This window comes from Hylaeus anthracinus, unplaced genomic scaffold (assembly GCF_026225885.1).
Source record: "Hylaeus anthracinus isolate JK02 unplaced genomic scaffold, UHH_iyHylAnth1.0_haploid 2, whole genome shotgun sequence".
Classification (NCBI taxonomy): Eukaryota; Metazoa; Arthropoda; class Insecta; order Hymenoptera; family Colletidae; genus Hylaeus; species Hylaeus anthracinus.
The window spans coordinates 5,055,730-5,072,677 of record NW_026534838.1 but is presented as its reverse complement, the minus strand read 5'-3'; the positions used below and the strand labels follow the sequence as shown (position 1 = coordinate 5,072,677).

Here is a 16,948-nt window from a genome sequence, read left to right as displayed (position 1 = left end):
TCCGCTTGGCGCCACAGGAGTGATTTAGATTGTTTAAGGTCCGCGTATGACGTTCAAGACTCTTCAGGACTCGTTTCAGTCATTCCGCATCTATACCTGAAATTTCTTAGTACAGAGAGCTTGTGAAGGGGTTGGTACTCTAGGCTAGAAGTGTGTAAGTGTCCTACAAATATTGAGATATCATTTCTCTCTTCGAAACATGGAGAATGGGTCTTAAGGTTCAACTTCAGCCTCTTATAGTATCGATGACGTTCTTTCTTGGGTCTGTTAGAGTCTAATACGATTCGCCAGGGGCTAATGGCGCCATAGGAGTGCTATAGTTCGCTTAAAGTCTGCACATGGCGCTCAAGAACCTCCAGAACTTAAGTCACTCGAAACTCCTTTGAATTCTAATTCCCAGCGGAGTGAAAGACGTTTTCTCTTGTGCTTTTCTTACCGCTGAGGTCTAATGCAAGCCCACTGGAGCTTTCACTCGATCTAGTAGCACCAAAAGTAGACTTTAACGCGTAGTAATATCGTCATAGTTAGTGTAAGCTCCGTCCATGGCGCCCAGGAGCCCCGAAAGCCTCAAGATACTTAAGACTCGTTTCATCTCTAGCCTCTAACAGTATTTAGAACGTTTTCTCCCCCGTTTTTCTCCGTAATGGAGTTTATCCTTCTCGAGCAACCCCTTCGACTCTTATTGTGTGTCCCAATACAATCTGTCATGGAAAGTATTGAATTCCGTCGACGCGTCAAAGTGAAATACGTTTCGGTTTCAAACGCGACGGTTCGATTTTAAACACAATTGTCGATCGCGAAAGAAACGTACGCGTTTAATGAAAGGTTCCGATAACCAAACAGCGACAGGGAACAAGAACAGCGAGACGAAGAAACGGGACGGGAACGAGCGACTCGGATTACGGAAAGCGGTCCTTTATCGCGACGACACTCTGACGAGCGCTTATTTTCCGCGGGCAATCGATTCCGTTCGCGTATCTTCGCGCAGGATCGCAGGCGAAACGACGCACAGTGATGAGAAAACAATAATTTATTTACAATCATATTATTTAATCAAAATGGACTCACTATGGTCGATCGCTCACTTAAAATCGTACGTTCTTGGTTCAGTCAATTCTTTTTACAAAACATGAAAATGACAGAAAATTGCAGTTGAATGTTTCGTTGATTACATGGCGCCCACTTCTCATGGTTCGATATCATTCTAAACAAAAATTCCTGTTACTTAAATTTTTATAATAATATATAGACATCGTTCTTCGTTAGCAGGACTGTGGAATTCTAATTTATTTAAACGGGCGGGCCCAATTCGAGGGCCCAAGAAACTCTCGCATCCCAAGTTTGAGATTCGCGAGCTCTAGTTTTGCCCATTTTCTTGAGATTCTCTCCCACTGTGCGTCGGTGGAGCCGTCCCTGTATCCACGTTGCAATGTTTTGCTGGCGCGTCGCACCGCGTCCGGCCCGTAAAAAGCGAGTCGTGAAATTGGAAGCCGGCCAAGCGATTGCGGAATCGGCCAACTCTCTTTAACCTTTGCCCTATTGCGCTGGGTGTTGTCGGGCCTGCGTTCCTGTCACCGTTTCTCACCCGTTTCTCCTCCTCGTTCCTCCGTGCTTGCCACTCTTCCTCCCTGATTTCCCGCCTGCGCCTTCCCTGCTCCTCCATTCTCCCTTTTTCTCGTTCACTTTTCAACCCTCGCCATTCTCCGGCATCGGCCAGTTTCGTCCTCCGCTCGCGTCGTCGTTGTTTCTCTCGGTTCCCCGCCTTTTTGCTCCTCTCATCCCTTGGCAGTTCGCTATCAATCTCTCGCTCCAGCGATGGGGATGATGCCCTCGCGAGTGGCGTCCGTAACCAGCGAATCCCTTTCGAGAGCTATCGGGAAAATGTTTGCGGTCTTTAGTAATCTGCCAACGTGCCATAGAAGGTTAAAAAAGAAATTCTGTTGTGGATAGGAATTTTTTTGAAAAATTGGGGAAAGTACCAAGTAGATTACAATGACGCCTTAGAGTCTTCGTAAGGCTACCGGGTTAAACACCAACAAAACCCGTCAGAAACGTGAATGTTTCAACGTGTGACCGACTATATTATGGCACTCGTCATTGGACATTAAATCATAAGGCAAGGGGTTAATCTTAACCTCGGTATTTAAGGACATACCACTACCTTAACTTCAACCATACCAAGTTTCATGCATTTCCTTTTCGGAAGCTTCCATTAATGCACTTTTGAGACGAGGAACAAAACAGAGACGAGTATGATCTCGGAACAAGCTTGGATCTCTTGAGTCAATGAGTCGACTCTCGAGGTATACTCGCAAATACTAATTGGAGAGATTATTTCGAGTATTCTCACTATTCCTTAATTTCCTTAATCCCATCGCAGTGCCAGCGACGGAATTGTTCGTATTAAGAATCGAACGATATTCATTGAATTAGCCGCGTCGATATCTCGACGCTCTCGCGTTATCGCTCCCTCTCTGTCCTCTTTTTCATCCCCCAGGTTTGTACACTCGCCGCTGGTTTTTCCACCGGTCTTTTGCTGGCCTTTTTTCCGTCATCGAGCCAGCAATGTTGCCGTCCCGCCCCCGCGATCGCTTCATCGGTGAATAACCGACACCCTGACCGAAAGATAAATTCTTTTTTACGAAGCGGGGCGGTTCGCTATCCATTTAACGGCGAGAATGACCCTACAGGGATGAATGTCGCTTCGTCATCGAGCCACGAGGAATTTGACACGGTTTCTGGACGCGAACAGTGTTCCACCGTCACCTGGAAATCTGAAAATAATTTTTTCGTATAGCTATCGATCAAAACTACCCCTCTCCCATTCGTGTTTTTCACATTTTTCGACAATTTTTAGCTCTTTGACGCTCCCGCGTCATGGACGCGTAACAATTAAAATAGTCTCTCTAATACTTAAAATACTCTCTCCAATTAGTATTTTTCTCTGTACCTCGAGAGTCGTTGACTCAAGAGACCCAATTGAAATCGAGATCATGCTCGCCTCTGTTTTGTTCCACGTCTCGGAGGTGGTTCATTAGGAATGCATGAAATTTGGTACAGCCAAAAGTATAAAACACTCGTGCCGTTAAACATTTGAAAAGAAAGATTCGATTCAATGTTCGAGAAAAAAAATTGAATTTAATTTCTGCTTAGTCCTCGAGCATTTCGTAGAATGTTCCGCCTCTAATTGCCGGGGGAAGGTTTTCGGGCAACCTCGCTCCGGTCTTTCTTTTTAACAAGGGTTTAATATTCAGCGGTGGGCGTAATTGAATGCTCGAACAGTTGCGAGTGCGAGCCATCAGGACACGGAGTGTTTACCGCATGTTAAACTCGGGAACAGAGAAAAACACGACGGAAAGAAAACCGAGGAAAAAGTGAACAATAAGGGTTGCGTAAAAGAGAAAAAAAAAAGTGAGGAGCGAGAGGGGTAAGAAGCGAAACGAAGTGGGGAATAAAAAGAGTGTCGGTTAATGAGCAGAGGGTAAAAGAGAAACGAAAGTCGAAGAATGCAAAGCAAGCTAACAAAGAGCGACAAAGTGAGGTATGAAACATGAAAACAAAATGGAGAGTGGAGACCGAGTGGCGCGCATTACAGGAAGAACTGGAGGATACCGAGTTAAGGAGGTGCTTGAAGAGGGAATAGAGATCGAGGATGTTGGAATCAGAAACGATAATCGTTGAAGGAGGAGAATGAAGAGCGAACAATGAAAGATAAACGAAGATGGAAATGGGTCAAAGAATTATGGATAGTAATGGAAAGAGAATTTAAATAACAAGTTTTATTGATCTTCTCTTTAATTCCTCTACGGAATTGCCCTAATTTAAGTAACATCAGTCTCTCAATATTTATTTCAATCGTGAGTTTGTTTACAAAGATAACAATTCATCCATTCTTTTTGAAAGAAATGTTTAAACAGAAATATAGTAACGAAAACGCATGAAGTAGAGAGCAGAGTTAGAAACTATCGATTCACCATTGTTACATTTTAACGCGTCACATGTGATGAAATTTTCCTGTTATTTATGTTATCCTGCGTACCATCCCTTTGATCCGAACCCAACCTGAACGCCTACAACGCGAGGTCGAAGTTAATTAAACTGAGAACGACCAAGCGGTGGCGAAAACAGTCGACCTAGCAAACGTTGCGGCGCCCTTAATAAAACAATCAGTTATCTATGAAAGGACGAAAGATAAAAATATCTAGCACGCGAATAGAAAGCGAACTTTCCACGGGAAATTCGATTTGAGCGTGAAAGAGATTACGCTCTATTTATTTAACGCTGTCGCGTAATTGTTTCTCCGCGATGCAAACGTATTCCGCGAATTTGCAGCAATAAAAGCGTAAAAAAGAGGATTCACCCGTGACGCAGAAGATAAAGTGGACGCGTTCATCGGAACAAAAGGACGATTCGATTATTTTCGAGAGTCTCGGGTTTCAATTCATCATGTTTTTACCGTGCAAACACTTTGAACCTTAGTGACCCTTTGTTAAAAATTAAAAAAAAAAAAAAAACGTGCACAGTTAACACTTGTAACGCAGTGTTTAATTTTCGGTGACACTCGATTTGTTTTATCTGCCAGCGTAACCTTTTCGAATTTATTGCGGGACAAAGGATGGCGATCGACAATACGCACAAACGAAGAGATTAAAATTGGAAAACAAATGGAATTGTTGCTGGTGGTATAATCCAGTGAAGCATTAATTGTTCGTGTTAATTCATGTTGTGATACATTGATACATAATTATATCTATATACGTTTAAAAATATATACTGAATCGCTAAACAAAAATCTGCACCTGTAAACACCTGCAACTGAAGTATCAAAGAAAATGCAGCTTGAATAAATTGACACGGATCACGTTCGGTGAAAATTTCGTTCTAAACCGCAGATAGCCAGCCACGAGCTGTTAAAGGGTCCAATCGAAGACAATGCAACGCATCTCGACCATCGGAAAAATGAAATTCTATCTGAAAATCGATGCTCGTGCAGAAGCAGCGTCGTTGGCCGGCGGAATAGAATTCAGCGGGGCGGGTTTGCTCGATTTACGAGCTAAATAAATTTCGAGAAAAAAGGAACACAGTCGGGGGCGAGCCTCTACCATTTCTATGGGCAACAGTGTGGCCGCCGCCACGGTTCCCCGTGGAACCATTATTATTGAACACGCAAGATACGGGAGACAATAGCTGGGAAAGATTGGAAGAAAGGAGTACGAGCTCTTTTACCCTTTCCGATCGGAAATCACGTATTGTCTCGAGCCGAGGAAATCGAATGCACCGTGGAAAAGTGTTTGGAAAAGTTTCCTGCTGATGCGACGGCCCATTGTCGACCGTTCGGCGGGGAATTGACCGTTATATTGACCGCTCTTCGAATTCAACGAGCATCGCTGCGGATCCGTCTTCCCCTTTCCACCGTTCTCGTCAACATTATCGCGATCGTTGCTTTGATCGCACCGAAATCGTTACTCTCGCAAGATATTTGCAACGAAAACACGCAGGATACTTGGCTCGTAACCCCTGACCAAGTATAACTCACATTTGAACCTAGATCTGTCCTGTTTCTACTCGATGGTCGGTGAAGCAGAGTAGTTTGTAGCTAAAACAGAGTACACTGTCGACAAACTAGGGAACTTTGCCGTCGAAACAGAGCAGGCTATCGGTAAAACAGGAAGCTCCGTCGTTAGAACAGAGCAGGCTATCGGTAAAACAGGAAGCTCCGTTGTTAAAACAGAGTGTGCTTTTTGGTTTCCAGGGAGAGTCCCTGATTTAGCACGCATACTCTAGCCGAGGGTTCCTATCAGATTGTTCTATTGTCCTTGGATTAGCCTCAAAGCATCCGAAAATCGTACTCGATGGACCTTATTATTCTGGTGTCATCTTGTTTGAAATCTTATCTTCGCGGAAAGCCTCATTTCTATATTCGCTGTGTCGTGATGCGACGACGACGAGGGAGGAGAGGTTAGAGAAAAAAAAAACTCCTAAATGGCCATTATGCCACGTGCCGTGAACGCTAGGATCGCCTTACCTGGTGGTAACAGAGAAATGTTAAATTTGAAAGCTGGCAGTACCGCATGATTCTCTGCCCGAGGAGCTCATAAAAATCGTTCTTAAGGAATCGGCCACTAAAATAAATGTCGCTCGCTGTCCTAAGTGCTCGTCCGCCCGGATGCATAATGCATTCGGGTCCAAGGTTCTTGTGTTGGTACGATGAAGATGGATCTCGGAGGGAACGAGTGCTTCGACTGAGGTATAGCGACAGCGAATCGGATGTTCCTTCTTGCCAGGGAACTCGTAAAACAGGCAGTCAATCTTTATACTTCGATGGAAAACGAGGCACAAAGTAACTAAGGACTTTTTAAATCTTTTATTTCAAACCCGAGATATCAGGGAGATGCTTCAACTCGGTCCTAAAGGAATCTTGATCGAATATCGCATGCAAAGTACCCGGAAGTCTGATAAATCTGAAGAAAATAATATTATAGAATCATTTAGATATTCCTTGACAAGTTACTATTTTCATTAGGTTGTTAAACTGCATTAAATAAAACAACTTATATACTTTTCGCGATAATCAGATCGCATTTGTTTTAGAAAAAATCTTAAACCTATTAATTGTGGTTATTTATTGTAATATGAAGCATTAAATTAGTTAGTAGTTAGTATACTATAAAACCTGCGCCTATTAGGAGGCAACCAGTCGTAGTCAATCTGTAGCGTCGGCTGTCGCTTGGCAGGAGCACTCCCTGCGCCTACGAGGCGGCAACCAGTCGTAGACGGTCTGTAGCATCGGCTGCCGCCTAGCAGAGGCACTCCCTGCGCCTACGAGGCGGCAACCAGTCGTAGTCAGTCTGTAGCGTCGGCTGCCGCCTAGCAGAGGCACTCCCTGCGCCTACGAGGCGGCAACCAGTCGTAGTCAGTCTGTAGCGTCGGCTGCCGCTTGGCAGGAGCGCTCCCTGCGCCTACGAGGCGGCAACCAGTCGTAGTTAGTCTGTAGCGTCGGCTGCCGCTTGGCAGGAGCGCTCCCTGCGCCTACGAGGCGGCAACCAGTCGTAGTCAGTCTGTAGCGTCGGCTGCCGCTTGGCAGGAGCACTCCCTGCGCCTACGAGACGGCAACCAGTCGTAGTCAGTCTGTAGCGTCGGCTGCCGCATGGCAGGCGCAGAGAGTGCCCCTGCGAGGCGGCAGCCGACACTACAGACTGACTAGTGCTTTTTACCGCCTCGTAGGCCCAGAAATCGATTGAATAAAATCTTCAAGGCTTTCTACTACAATAAATAACCTCGCATAGTGAATTTATCTAAACAAATATCTTATCAAGCATAAAAATATTCATCGCCCCTTCAACAAAAGTGGCAATTTTTCCACTTCACTTACGAAGAAATTATTTTACTTCGTGTCACGTCCCCCTTTGCACCATACAGCTTTCGTAGAAACGTTCCGCGTATCCAAGGTGGAATCGTCCGAGTGCCCGTCAACTTTGATCAATCGACTTCTCGGTTCCTCCTCGGAATTCCTACAGTTTTTCCGCGGACTTGTGCTCCTCCGAAATCAATCAGCCTGTTGAGCCCCCAGACGCGACCTACCATTAGGGAACTAAAGCGAAAGATTGGCCAGAGAACGAGGACTGGTTTCCTGTTAAATCACGCCGTGTTTCGGGTTTCTGTGTTATTAACGACCAATTTCGCGCGTCAACGATTCCCTCTCGCTGGTTGCAGGTATTTACAAGAGACGCTCCATTTCATCGACCGTACCAGGACAGCGATATGGGGCTGGAGTTATGGCGGGTACGCGACAGGCATGACGCTCGCCAAGGATTATGACGGTGTCTTCAAGTGCGGCATGTCCGTGGCACCCGTAACAGATTGGGCTCTTTACGGTACGTATACAAGAGACAATATTTTCATTCAAGCTCTTCTCGCGAAAACGATCCTTTCATTCACGAAAGCTGTGGCATCCAAACACTCTTAACTTTGCTTTGCAGTTCGATTAGGAGGTTTCTATTAGGCTGTCCCAAAAGTTTCTTCCATTTCATTAATAAGTAATACATGCACAATATTTTATGTCTAATGTTAAATTATTGAATTGGGTACGATTCATTTTGCTCCATTGCTGTTACGACATTAACATCTAAGAAATTAGGTTGTCTATTTATATAAACACTGCCACACAAAATAACTGAGTGCAAGTCACAGAAAAAACTTTTGGGACAACCTATTAGTTCTCTTTTTATAACCAGGTCAATTAGGCTCTTGCGAACTTGAAATAAAACATATCTAGCACCGTAGTTTTGCTCGGAACAATTTTCACGCTAGTAGTTTAAATATCGAAGCAAATCAACCGAAAGAAGGGAGAAGATAAGAACTTGGACGCGTCGCCAGTTCGATTCGACTTCGTCGGATTCAATCATCGCCGGAAGCTTGTCGCAGTCAACTGTGCTTGCAGCTTCGAGATATCAGATTTATTTGCTCGATAAGGAGTCATCGTATGGAATCGAGTCGAGCATACAGACGTTCCGTCGTCGTCGTCGATGCACATTTTTAACGCCACAGCTTTTTTTTCCTTTTCTCCGTCGAGAACCCTCCAAGTCCCATCTCCATCCCCCAGCTATTGATCGTAGATAATATTTTTTCTTTCCCGCCTCCCTTACAACATTATGGCAGGGTTCACCTGAGTAGCTGCTACCGAGTATTTATAATTTTCTTTTCTTATTTATTTCGATCGATAACGAGGCAACAAGTTGAGACTTATTTCGTTTATTTATTCAACGACTTCATCGCCAACGTAACAAGCTTAACGTAAAATAAAACGTACCAGTATACGGCGAGGATATCGATAACAAAACAACGCGTCTCAAGATTTGAATTTTTATTTTTATTTTTCATATGATAAACATCAGATGAACCGGAAAATAATGTCGTTTTTGCAATTTTAAATAGTTGTTTATCGTTCATCAGCTCATTGATTTTTATCGATCTGGCATTAACAATTTGCACACTAGATAGAATAGCAAAGGCTATTGATAACAGGAGTGATTATGCAATTAATAATTAAAAATAGGAATTCATAAAATATTTGTTTGAATTTAATGTAAAAGAAACGACATTACTTTGCGGTTCACCTAATAGAATCCAAAGAGACAGAATCCGTGAAAATAACGAAATTAAAGGATACGCCTTGAATGTTTTCGAAGAAATCACTGAGGTGCCTGTTTAGATAGAAACGAACCCACTCCTTCCCTTCTCCCAGCGAGAAAATCAGGAGCGGTACTGTAGTTGGCCGCTATAAATCATCCAAAGCAAACATTTTATTAAAAGCGTTTATTCGTAACGCGATGTAAAATGATTCTATCATTTTTCACGTCGCTCCCCAGAACACACAGTCTTCCCTTCTGTAGATGAAATTTCATCGCCTTTCAGCCACAGGCATTTTCTCCGTCTCGGTTCCCATTATCATGATCGGACTAAGGGCTTTAGACGCAGACCTGGATTGAATTTAACTCTTTAGGAAAATGGAATGCAGGAAATTAAGTAGGTTAGACAAAGTACACAAATTCTGTCCAGAAAGTATTAGGTTGTCCGAAAAGTTTCTTTCGTGAGTTGCATTCAATTGTTTTCTGTGGCAGTGTTTATAGAAATAGACAATCTAATTTCTTAGACATTGATGCTGTAACAGTGATGAGGCGAAATGAATCGCACACAATTCAGTAATGTAACGTAAAATATAAAATATTGTGTATATATTAATTATTAATAATGTAAGGTGTCAGGGAACGGGAGCAGGCGCGGAACAGGATTCAAACAACCTGCACGTAAAATTAGCTATTATAATATATTATTATTTAAACCAAAGTAGTTCGCGCGCAACATAAAGAAACACTTAAAACGCAAAAAGTATATAAAAGACGAGATTCCGACCGATCTTGAGGTGAGTTCGACGAGCAGTCGCACAAGTCACTGCATCGGCTGCGCCGAATGCATTTCGGCGTCGTTGAAACAACTGCGGACCTCTTGCAATAAAACGAAAGAAACTTTCGGGACAACCTAATAGTCCGAGAGCCCGCGACAGATATGGGTGAGTCATTTCATTACACAAACGAACCTGTTTTCCGAAGATGGTATGTCTCCCTAGTTCAGAAATGCTTGGTCTGGTATGAATTCAGTGGTGCAACGCTTCACTATAGCGTATTATAATAATTTGATTTTTGGCCAAAATCATTACTACTGAAATTTTTAGTGTGTATTGTTGACATATCAAATTGCATAAAAAAGTTGGTCTGGCAGATTGTAAGCGGTGCTAAATGGGTCTGGCAGTCGGAAAAACAAAGTAGTTCGACTGAAATCATTATTTCGAAGTTAAATAATAATAATAATTGTATGAAATAAAAATCATCGCAGCAATATTCTTTTAAACGGCTGCCAGACCGATTTATCACCACTCAAAGAATGGCCAGACGAAATTTTTTAACACTATGCATTACATATTGTTTATAGAAAAAGTTTCAGAAATAATGATATCGGTTACTTGATAGTTTTATTAGATGTTTTAATGAACTACTTCGTTCTTTCGACAAGGTTTTCCGACTGCCAGACCCATTTAGCACCGCTTACAATCTGCCAGACCAACTTTTTTATGCAATTTGGTATGTCAACAATACATTCTAAAAATTTCAGTAATAATGATTTCAGTCAAAGATACTGTTATTTCTTCCATGTTTACGACTTTTTAGCGAAGCGATGCACCGTTTGTGCGCTGTCAGCCTTGGATTATTTTTATTCTTTAGTAGAATAGCAAAATTTGCAGATAGCAAAAGGATATTTGTAATGAAATTGACCGAAATTTTATGTCGCGAGCTCTTGGACTATAATAGTAAATTCATTTATTATTTCGAAGGATATTTTTGTAAGAAATATAGTACCGAGTGGTGTCAATCTTCTTTTAATTTTGTTTAAAAATGTCATTTGGGGTATCAGTGGGCAAGTGTTCAACAATATTTTACTTCGAACCTGGCCATTGTTGCTTCCGAAACGGCGGGAAAGCTTAATATCCTTGGCATTCGCGGCGAACACGGACGTATTATAGGCGCGAAGCAATTTTCCCCGGCAACCTCCACGGATTAATTAAGTAGCACGCTGGGTGTAATTCACGGGGCACAATTACGCGGAAAGCGTGGCGTTTTTCATTCGTTGCGTTTCCTTCGTCGCAGAGGCGATCGCTAGGGAACGACTGAAACGGCTGACCGTCTGGCTAGGTATTTAATTAAATCTTTCGAAGACATCGTTAAACGGCTGCGATTGTCGTGTTTGGGAATGTTAAACGGTGGAATTAATTGCGATTCCGCTCGCAAAGAATAACGTAGAAGAATATAACGACGATGAAAGTTCCATTGCAAGGTGCAGTTATAAGTGACGTAGAAAGGAAACTAGAAAATGGGAGATCGGGAAATTGAAGAACAGGAAAACTGAAATATCGATACATTGGGATGTCGAGAAATGTTAAACGCGGAGGGTATAATGGTCACTTGGGAAAACAAGTTGGCCGTTTGGAGATTGAGAAAGTAGATATTCGGAAATAAATTAAGAAAAGTATAGGGTCATGATTGAAAGAGACTTGTATGTAATGTAAAGATGACTGGAATGAAACGAAGTAGAATAAGTGGAAAGGATCACGAATGAGAAACTAACTTCGCAATTACTGTTGTGTGCAGATTCAATTTACACGGAGAGGTTCATGGGTTTGCCGACGGTTTACGACAATCTCCACGGCTACGAGCAAGGCCAACTCCTCAACAAAGTAGACAATATTAAAACGAAGATGTACTACCTGATCCATGGGACCCTAGACGACAACGTGCACTATCAACAATCTCTGCTGCTAGCCAAGGTTCTCGAGCAGAAGGATATACTGTTTCGACAACAGGTACGTCGTTAACTTTATAATTATGACGACGAAACTTTAGTAAGCTAATATGTTGCATCAAGAGGATCGTTTCGCAGCTATCTCCCTTGTTAAATATTTTTTGTATCCAGAGATTGATAACAGAGCGTAAAGTAAATACTTTATTTAACGTGTAACTTTGAGTATCTTGATCTCTCTGAACAGATCGACTTGAAGAAGGTTTAATACCAAAACTAGACATTGTAGGAACCCCAAATTCAAATGCATTGATGTATACACTCTGAAGTGTACTCTAAAATTTGTATTGAGAAATATCCAACAATGTCGTCGCATCGATATTTTTCTAAACGCTATTCACTTCCAAAATGTCCAAGATTTTCCAATATTTCTCGACAGAAATTGTACAAACCACGCTTCAAAATGTACTCATTCGTGTATTATAATGGCAGCTTTCCACGTTGCACTGTCCTCGTGTTGAAATTTCACAAAGATTAACTCGTCTTTTCGGGGGTCGGGGTAGTTAAACGCTTTAACAGAAAATTGCTTCAAACGGTGAACGATTTATGAACATTGTCCCGAAATGGTAGAAAATTATTTCGGTCGACGTGCGCGTACGTGCTTCCTTTGCGTTTCGCAATGTTTAACGTTGACGATTATAATCTACGGAACGAGGCGGAAAACTGCGTACTCGTAAACAAATTTTGTCGCGTATTCAAGTTTCGCACAGAGGCTTTTCATTTAAATAATAATCGCGACCCCGAGACGAGACTGGCATATTTTTGCCGCGATCATATTGCCACCCATTTTCTGTTTTCTGGGGCTTCATTGTTTCATTGAGCACGCTAACTATGTTCTCGGACTTTTAAAAAGAATAAAGGGACCGTCGTTAAATAAATCTCAATGCCTCAAGAATCTAATCCTTGTCTCCTTTTTGAGAACTATTATTATTAAAATGATATAGATCATCTTGATTGATTATACGATAAATTAATAAATTGGTAGATTGAATACATCAGCGGCTTATTAATTTAATAATTTGTGTATACGAAAGTTTGTCTAGGAATACTCGGATTAACAATTTTCATTTTCTGTGCAGACCTACACTGACGAGGACCACGGGATCGCTCAGTCCAGGTCCCACTTGTATCACTCATTAGAGAACTTCTTGGACGAGTGTTACGAAGCCTCATGATCGCAGCATCGATGAGAAACGACAATCTAGATCCTTCGCGTCACCTGCCTCACATTCCACCTGTAAATACCTTGTCATTTGTACATACTCGATGTACAATATGTAATATGAAGCGTTAGTGTATATAATCAAGAGAGAAAACTAAATAGGTACACTCTACGTGAAGAATCCCGAGTACAATAAACGTTCCTTCCCATTCCTCGTGCTTCCTGATGAGAGGGTGAGCTCAGCCCCGCCCCCCCCCCCCCCCCCACCCCCACCCCCGTCTGGAGTACAATCTCAGAACTCCAAGGTTGAAATTTGGTCTGAATTCTTTTCTGATGATACAGCAAATAGGGTTAATTGTATCGCAACGATATTTTAAGTCGGTATTTGCAATAGCAAGTGTACGAAAGTGCTAACGAAAATGACAAAAATCAACCTTAAATCAACCCCTTATAAATGTACCTTACAAATGTTCATCTTCGTTTAATTTCCATCGGTAGACTGATCAGTAGAATTGTTTTAATATATTTTTCTCGAGTAGATCAGTTCCGTCTGTAAGATCGAAGGCCTAACGAACCCTACACGAGAGAATTCTATAAATAATAAAGGAAACATGGAGAAGGAACACCGCGGAAAGATTAGTTCCCTGAAGATTTGACACCTTTGAGGGAAACAAGAGGTGTCAAATGCTTCGTTGTTGACGAGGAAACATTGCTAAACGTTGCGCGACGATGACAAAGGTCGCTCTTTTAATAATAAATCGTAAAACCGTGTTTTCCTTTTTCGTTTCGTTGTTTTATGCGAGGCATGTGAGATTGGGAAGTAAATGAAGGATGTGAAGTAAATGATTATTAACTGTCTGTAGGATGTTTATAAAAACAGGAAGGAAAGGAAGTCAAAGAAACATATGCAATGATATTGTTGATGGTATTTAATGTTTTATTTAGTTTAGAAATGATCGGTGATGGTGCACGACTCGTACATTATTAATAGTTAATATAACCGTTAACAGAGCTTTCATTGTTTTACAATCGTTTATGTGATACGAGCTGCTAGTGTTAGCTATGTTGTTTTATGTTATAAATATACAAATGCACAACCGTAGATTGTGTAAATTAATATAATCGTTAAAGAACATTGTTTGATTATAAAAATAAATTTCTTCTTGTTGGTTTTTATTAACGTTAGGATAACGAAGCCTTCAACTATCGTAGTTTAAGATCTTTCTCGTCGTGTATATAATTAAATTAATGGGCTGTTTGTTAAAAAAATTCCTGGACGTAATATAGCTCATCTATTTCTCTTTACTATTAAAAATATGATACTGCGACTACTAGTAACAATTAAGTCTATCCATAGTCTAAGCAATGTACTAACAAACTCTTTAAATACGTCGATTTTATAATGAAAGGACCACTGTAATGGTTTCGAGAACGAATTAACAGAAATTTCTTAAACTAATTGTTAACTTTCATTCCGACATATTGTACAAAATATTTAATCGAGTATATACAATTAAAAAATACATAATTAAAAGTACCCAACCACACATAAATAGGACAAAAATATAATGATAATCCAGCGGTATTATGAAATTATTATTGTCCCTTCATTGATATTTGTTGAGTGTATCATGAATAAAGCTCTATGTTTTATTAACAAAGAGTGTTCATGTTTCGACGATTGCCCCAGAGTAATTGATCAAATTGTTAGTACTCTTGGAAATTCTCAAATGTGCAATGTGAATTTATATTAAGAGTTCTCTGTCTCTTTGTATCTGGAAAAAATATTACATGTTTCTATATAATCTACTGTTACTGCAAAGTATACACACATTTACATTGTACTATCATTGGCTGAGAAAAATGCTTTATAAAATTCAATTGAAATAATTCTATTAATACTACTACAGAAGCTGCAAATAATATGAACTAAGTGTATTCCTTGAATTCATTCTTCTAAACATTCGATAATAAAAGAAACATACTTGCATTTTGTGCATGTGTAGAAAACAGTTTGTCCTTCATCTGCAGACCTCAACTGCAAGGTAGCGTATGACATTTTATCATTATTGCACTGTGGACATTTTCGTTCAACTATTGGACCTTCTGCATCATCTTCATTGTCTTCCTGTTGTTTAGTAGATCCATAAACATTTTTATCGTTAAAATGGATAGTATAAGACATTGCCATATCTCCGAAAGCTAAAGTAAATAATAGCACATTAGATACAATTTGAAAACCAGTAAGAAAAAATAGCAGGTTTTAATTGTATTCGTAACAAACAGTAATAAAGGTAACGAGTACCTTCAGGACCCCAGCTTCGTTTGCAACCATAACATTTAACATCCCCGTAGTCATTCAACAGAGGCAAAATTGATCCACAATCGGAACAAAAGCCAGGTGTGCTTATAAACGAGACAGTATCATTGTTCCGCGCCATTTGTAATTCAAAGTAATATAACGAAATGTTTCTAACAGTGTAAAACGATACAAAATTAAAACACACGTGAACGTATGAAAACAATCTTCTGCTATAACTGGCATTGATCGTGCTCACAGATGATTAGAATATTCAACATTTCATAGGGTGTTCCGCCATCTAGTGGGAGATAGATAAAACTAACATACCACGTCAGCGAAACCTTTTAGTCAATTCTTTACTTATCATAAATAATGAATAATTCATACGATTCCTTGATTTATAACACAACAACGTATTAGTTAATATGCAAAATTTAGCATTTTATGAATAAATGCAGCGACAATTACCGAACTTTAGAACCAGTGCTGGCATCGGTGAAAAAACGTCCAAGTTAGTAGTGAAAATAGTTCTCAAAGTTGCTGCTACATGGCGCCACTAACTAAAGGGTTGTACTTCGACCATATGGTCGAAACTTCTCAGCAATTTCGAGATGACAACCGAACAGACAAACAGGCTAGTAGAAGTTACCGCATAATAAAGGACTTCTGCGACTACAAGATGACAACCGAACCGACAAACCGGCTAGTTTAGGTGCCGCATAACACGGGCATCTTTGCGGCTACGAGATGACAACCAACTCGACAAACCGGCTAACATAGGTTGCCGCATAACAGGGGCACATCTAACATCTAACATATTCTAATAATTCCTGACATATCCTAACACCTTCTAACACATCTCCTGACATCTCCAAACAATACCTCTAACACCATCTAACATTTCCCAACACTTCCTAACACCTCCTGATGCCTTCAAACACCCTCTAAAATCCCCGAATACCTTCTGACACCACCTGAGATTCCTCTTTAATTTCCGATTATTTCCTGCCACACTTCCCATTAATTTTCTTCAATTTCTTGACATATACCCCTTTAAGTTCCCTACAATTTCTGGCACGTTTCTCTTTAATTTCCCTTCATTTCTGTGATATTCCCCTCTAATTGCTCTTCATTCCTGTGATATCTCCCTTTAATTTCCCTTCATTTTCTTACACATTTCCCTTTACTCCCCCTACATTTCCTGGTACATTCCCCTTCAATTCCCTTATTTGCTTACACGTTTCCCTTTAGTTTCCCTCAATTTCCTGGTAAACTTCCCTTTAATTTCCCTCCATTACTTTACATATATTCCTCTTTAATATTCCTCCATTCTCTGGTATATTTCCCTTTACTTCCTGGTATAGTTCCCTATAATTTCGCCTCACATCTATGATATTTCTTGCTTCCACAATGTTGCAAATCGCCCCTCCCGAAATTCAACAAAGTCGCCAGTTCAACAATGTTGCAAATCGGCCCTCGCGGGAATTCGACAAAGTTGCAAACCGCTTAATGTTGAACTTGCAACTTTGTTGAAGTCCCGCGAGAAGCTATTTGCAACAATGTTTGATTTGCAA

General features: G+C 40.8%; 2 protein-coding genes across 5 annotated transcripts in view; one reads left to right on the top strand and one right to left on the bottom strand.

The window, feature by feature from the left end:
* The window catches only part of LOC128893065 (venom dipeptidyl peptidase 4-like), a 242,056-nt gene extending 227,399 nt beyond the window's left edge, over positions 1-14,657 (top strand). For all 4 annotated transcript variants that reach the window (XM_054153815.1, XM_054153814.1, XM_054153813.1 and 1 more), the window contains 3 exons: positions 7,714-7,874; positions 11,703-11,914; positions 12,990-14,657. In XM_054153815.1, coding sequence (XP_054009790.1) covers positions 7,714-7,874; positions 11,703-11,914; positions 12,990-13,085 — 469 coding nt within the window. In that variant the 3' untranslated portion in view covers positions 13,086-14,657. The remainder of the gene's footprint in view (positions 1-7,713; positions 7,875-11,702; positions 11,915-12,989) is intronic.
* LOC128893081 (DNA-directed RNA polymerase I subunit RPA12) lies at positions 13,987-15,659 on the bottom strand. The gene is made up of 3 exons (XM_054153851.1): positions 15,378-15,659; positions 15,058-15,274; positions 13,987-14,847 (listed from the first exon to the last, which is right to left on the bottom strand). The coding sequence occupies exons 1-3, from the start codon at positions 15,511-15,513 to the stop codon at positions 14,823-14,825; spliced, it is 378 nt and encodes a 125-aa protein (XP_054009826.1). The 5' UTR covers positions 15,514-15,659; the 3' UTR covers positions 13,987-14,822.
* Positions 15,660-16,948: the final 1,289 nt, after the last annotated feature.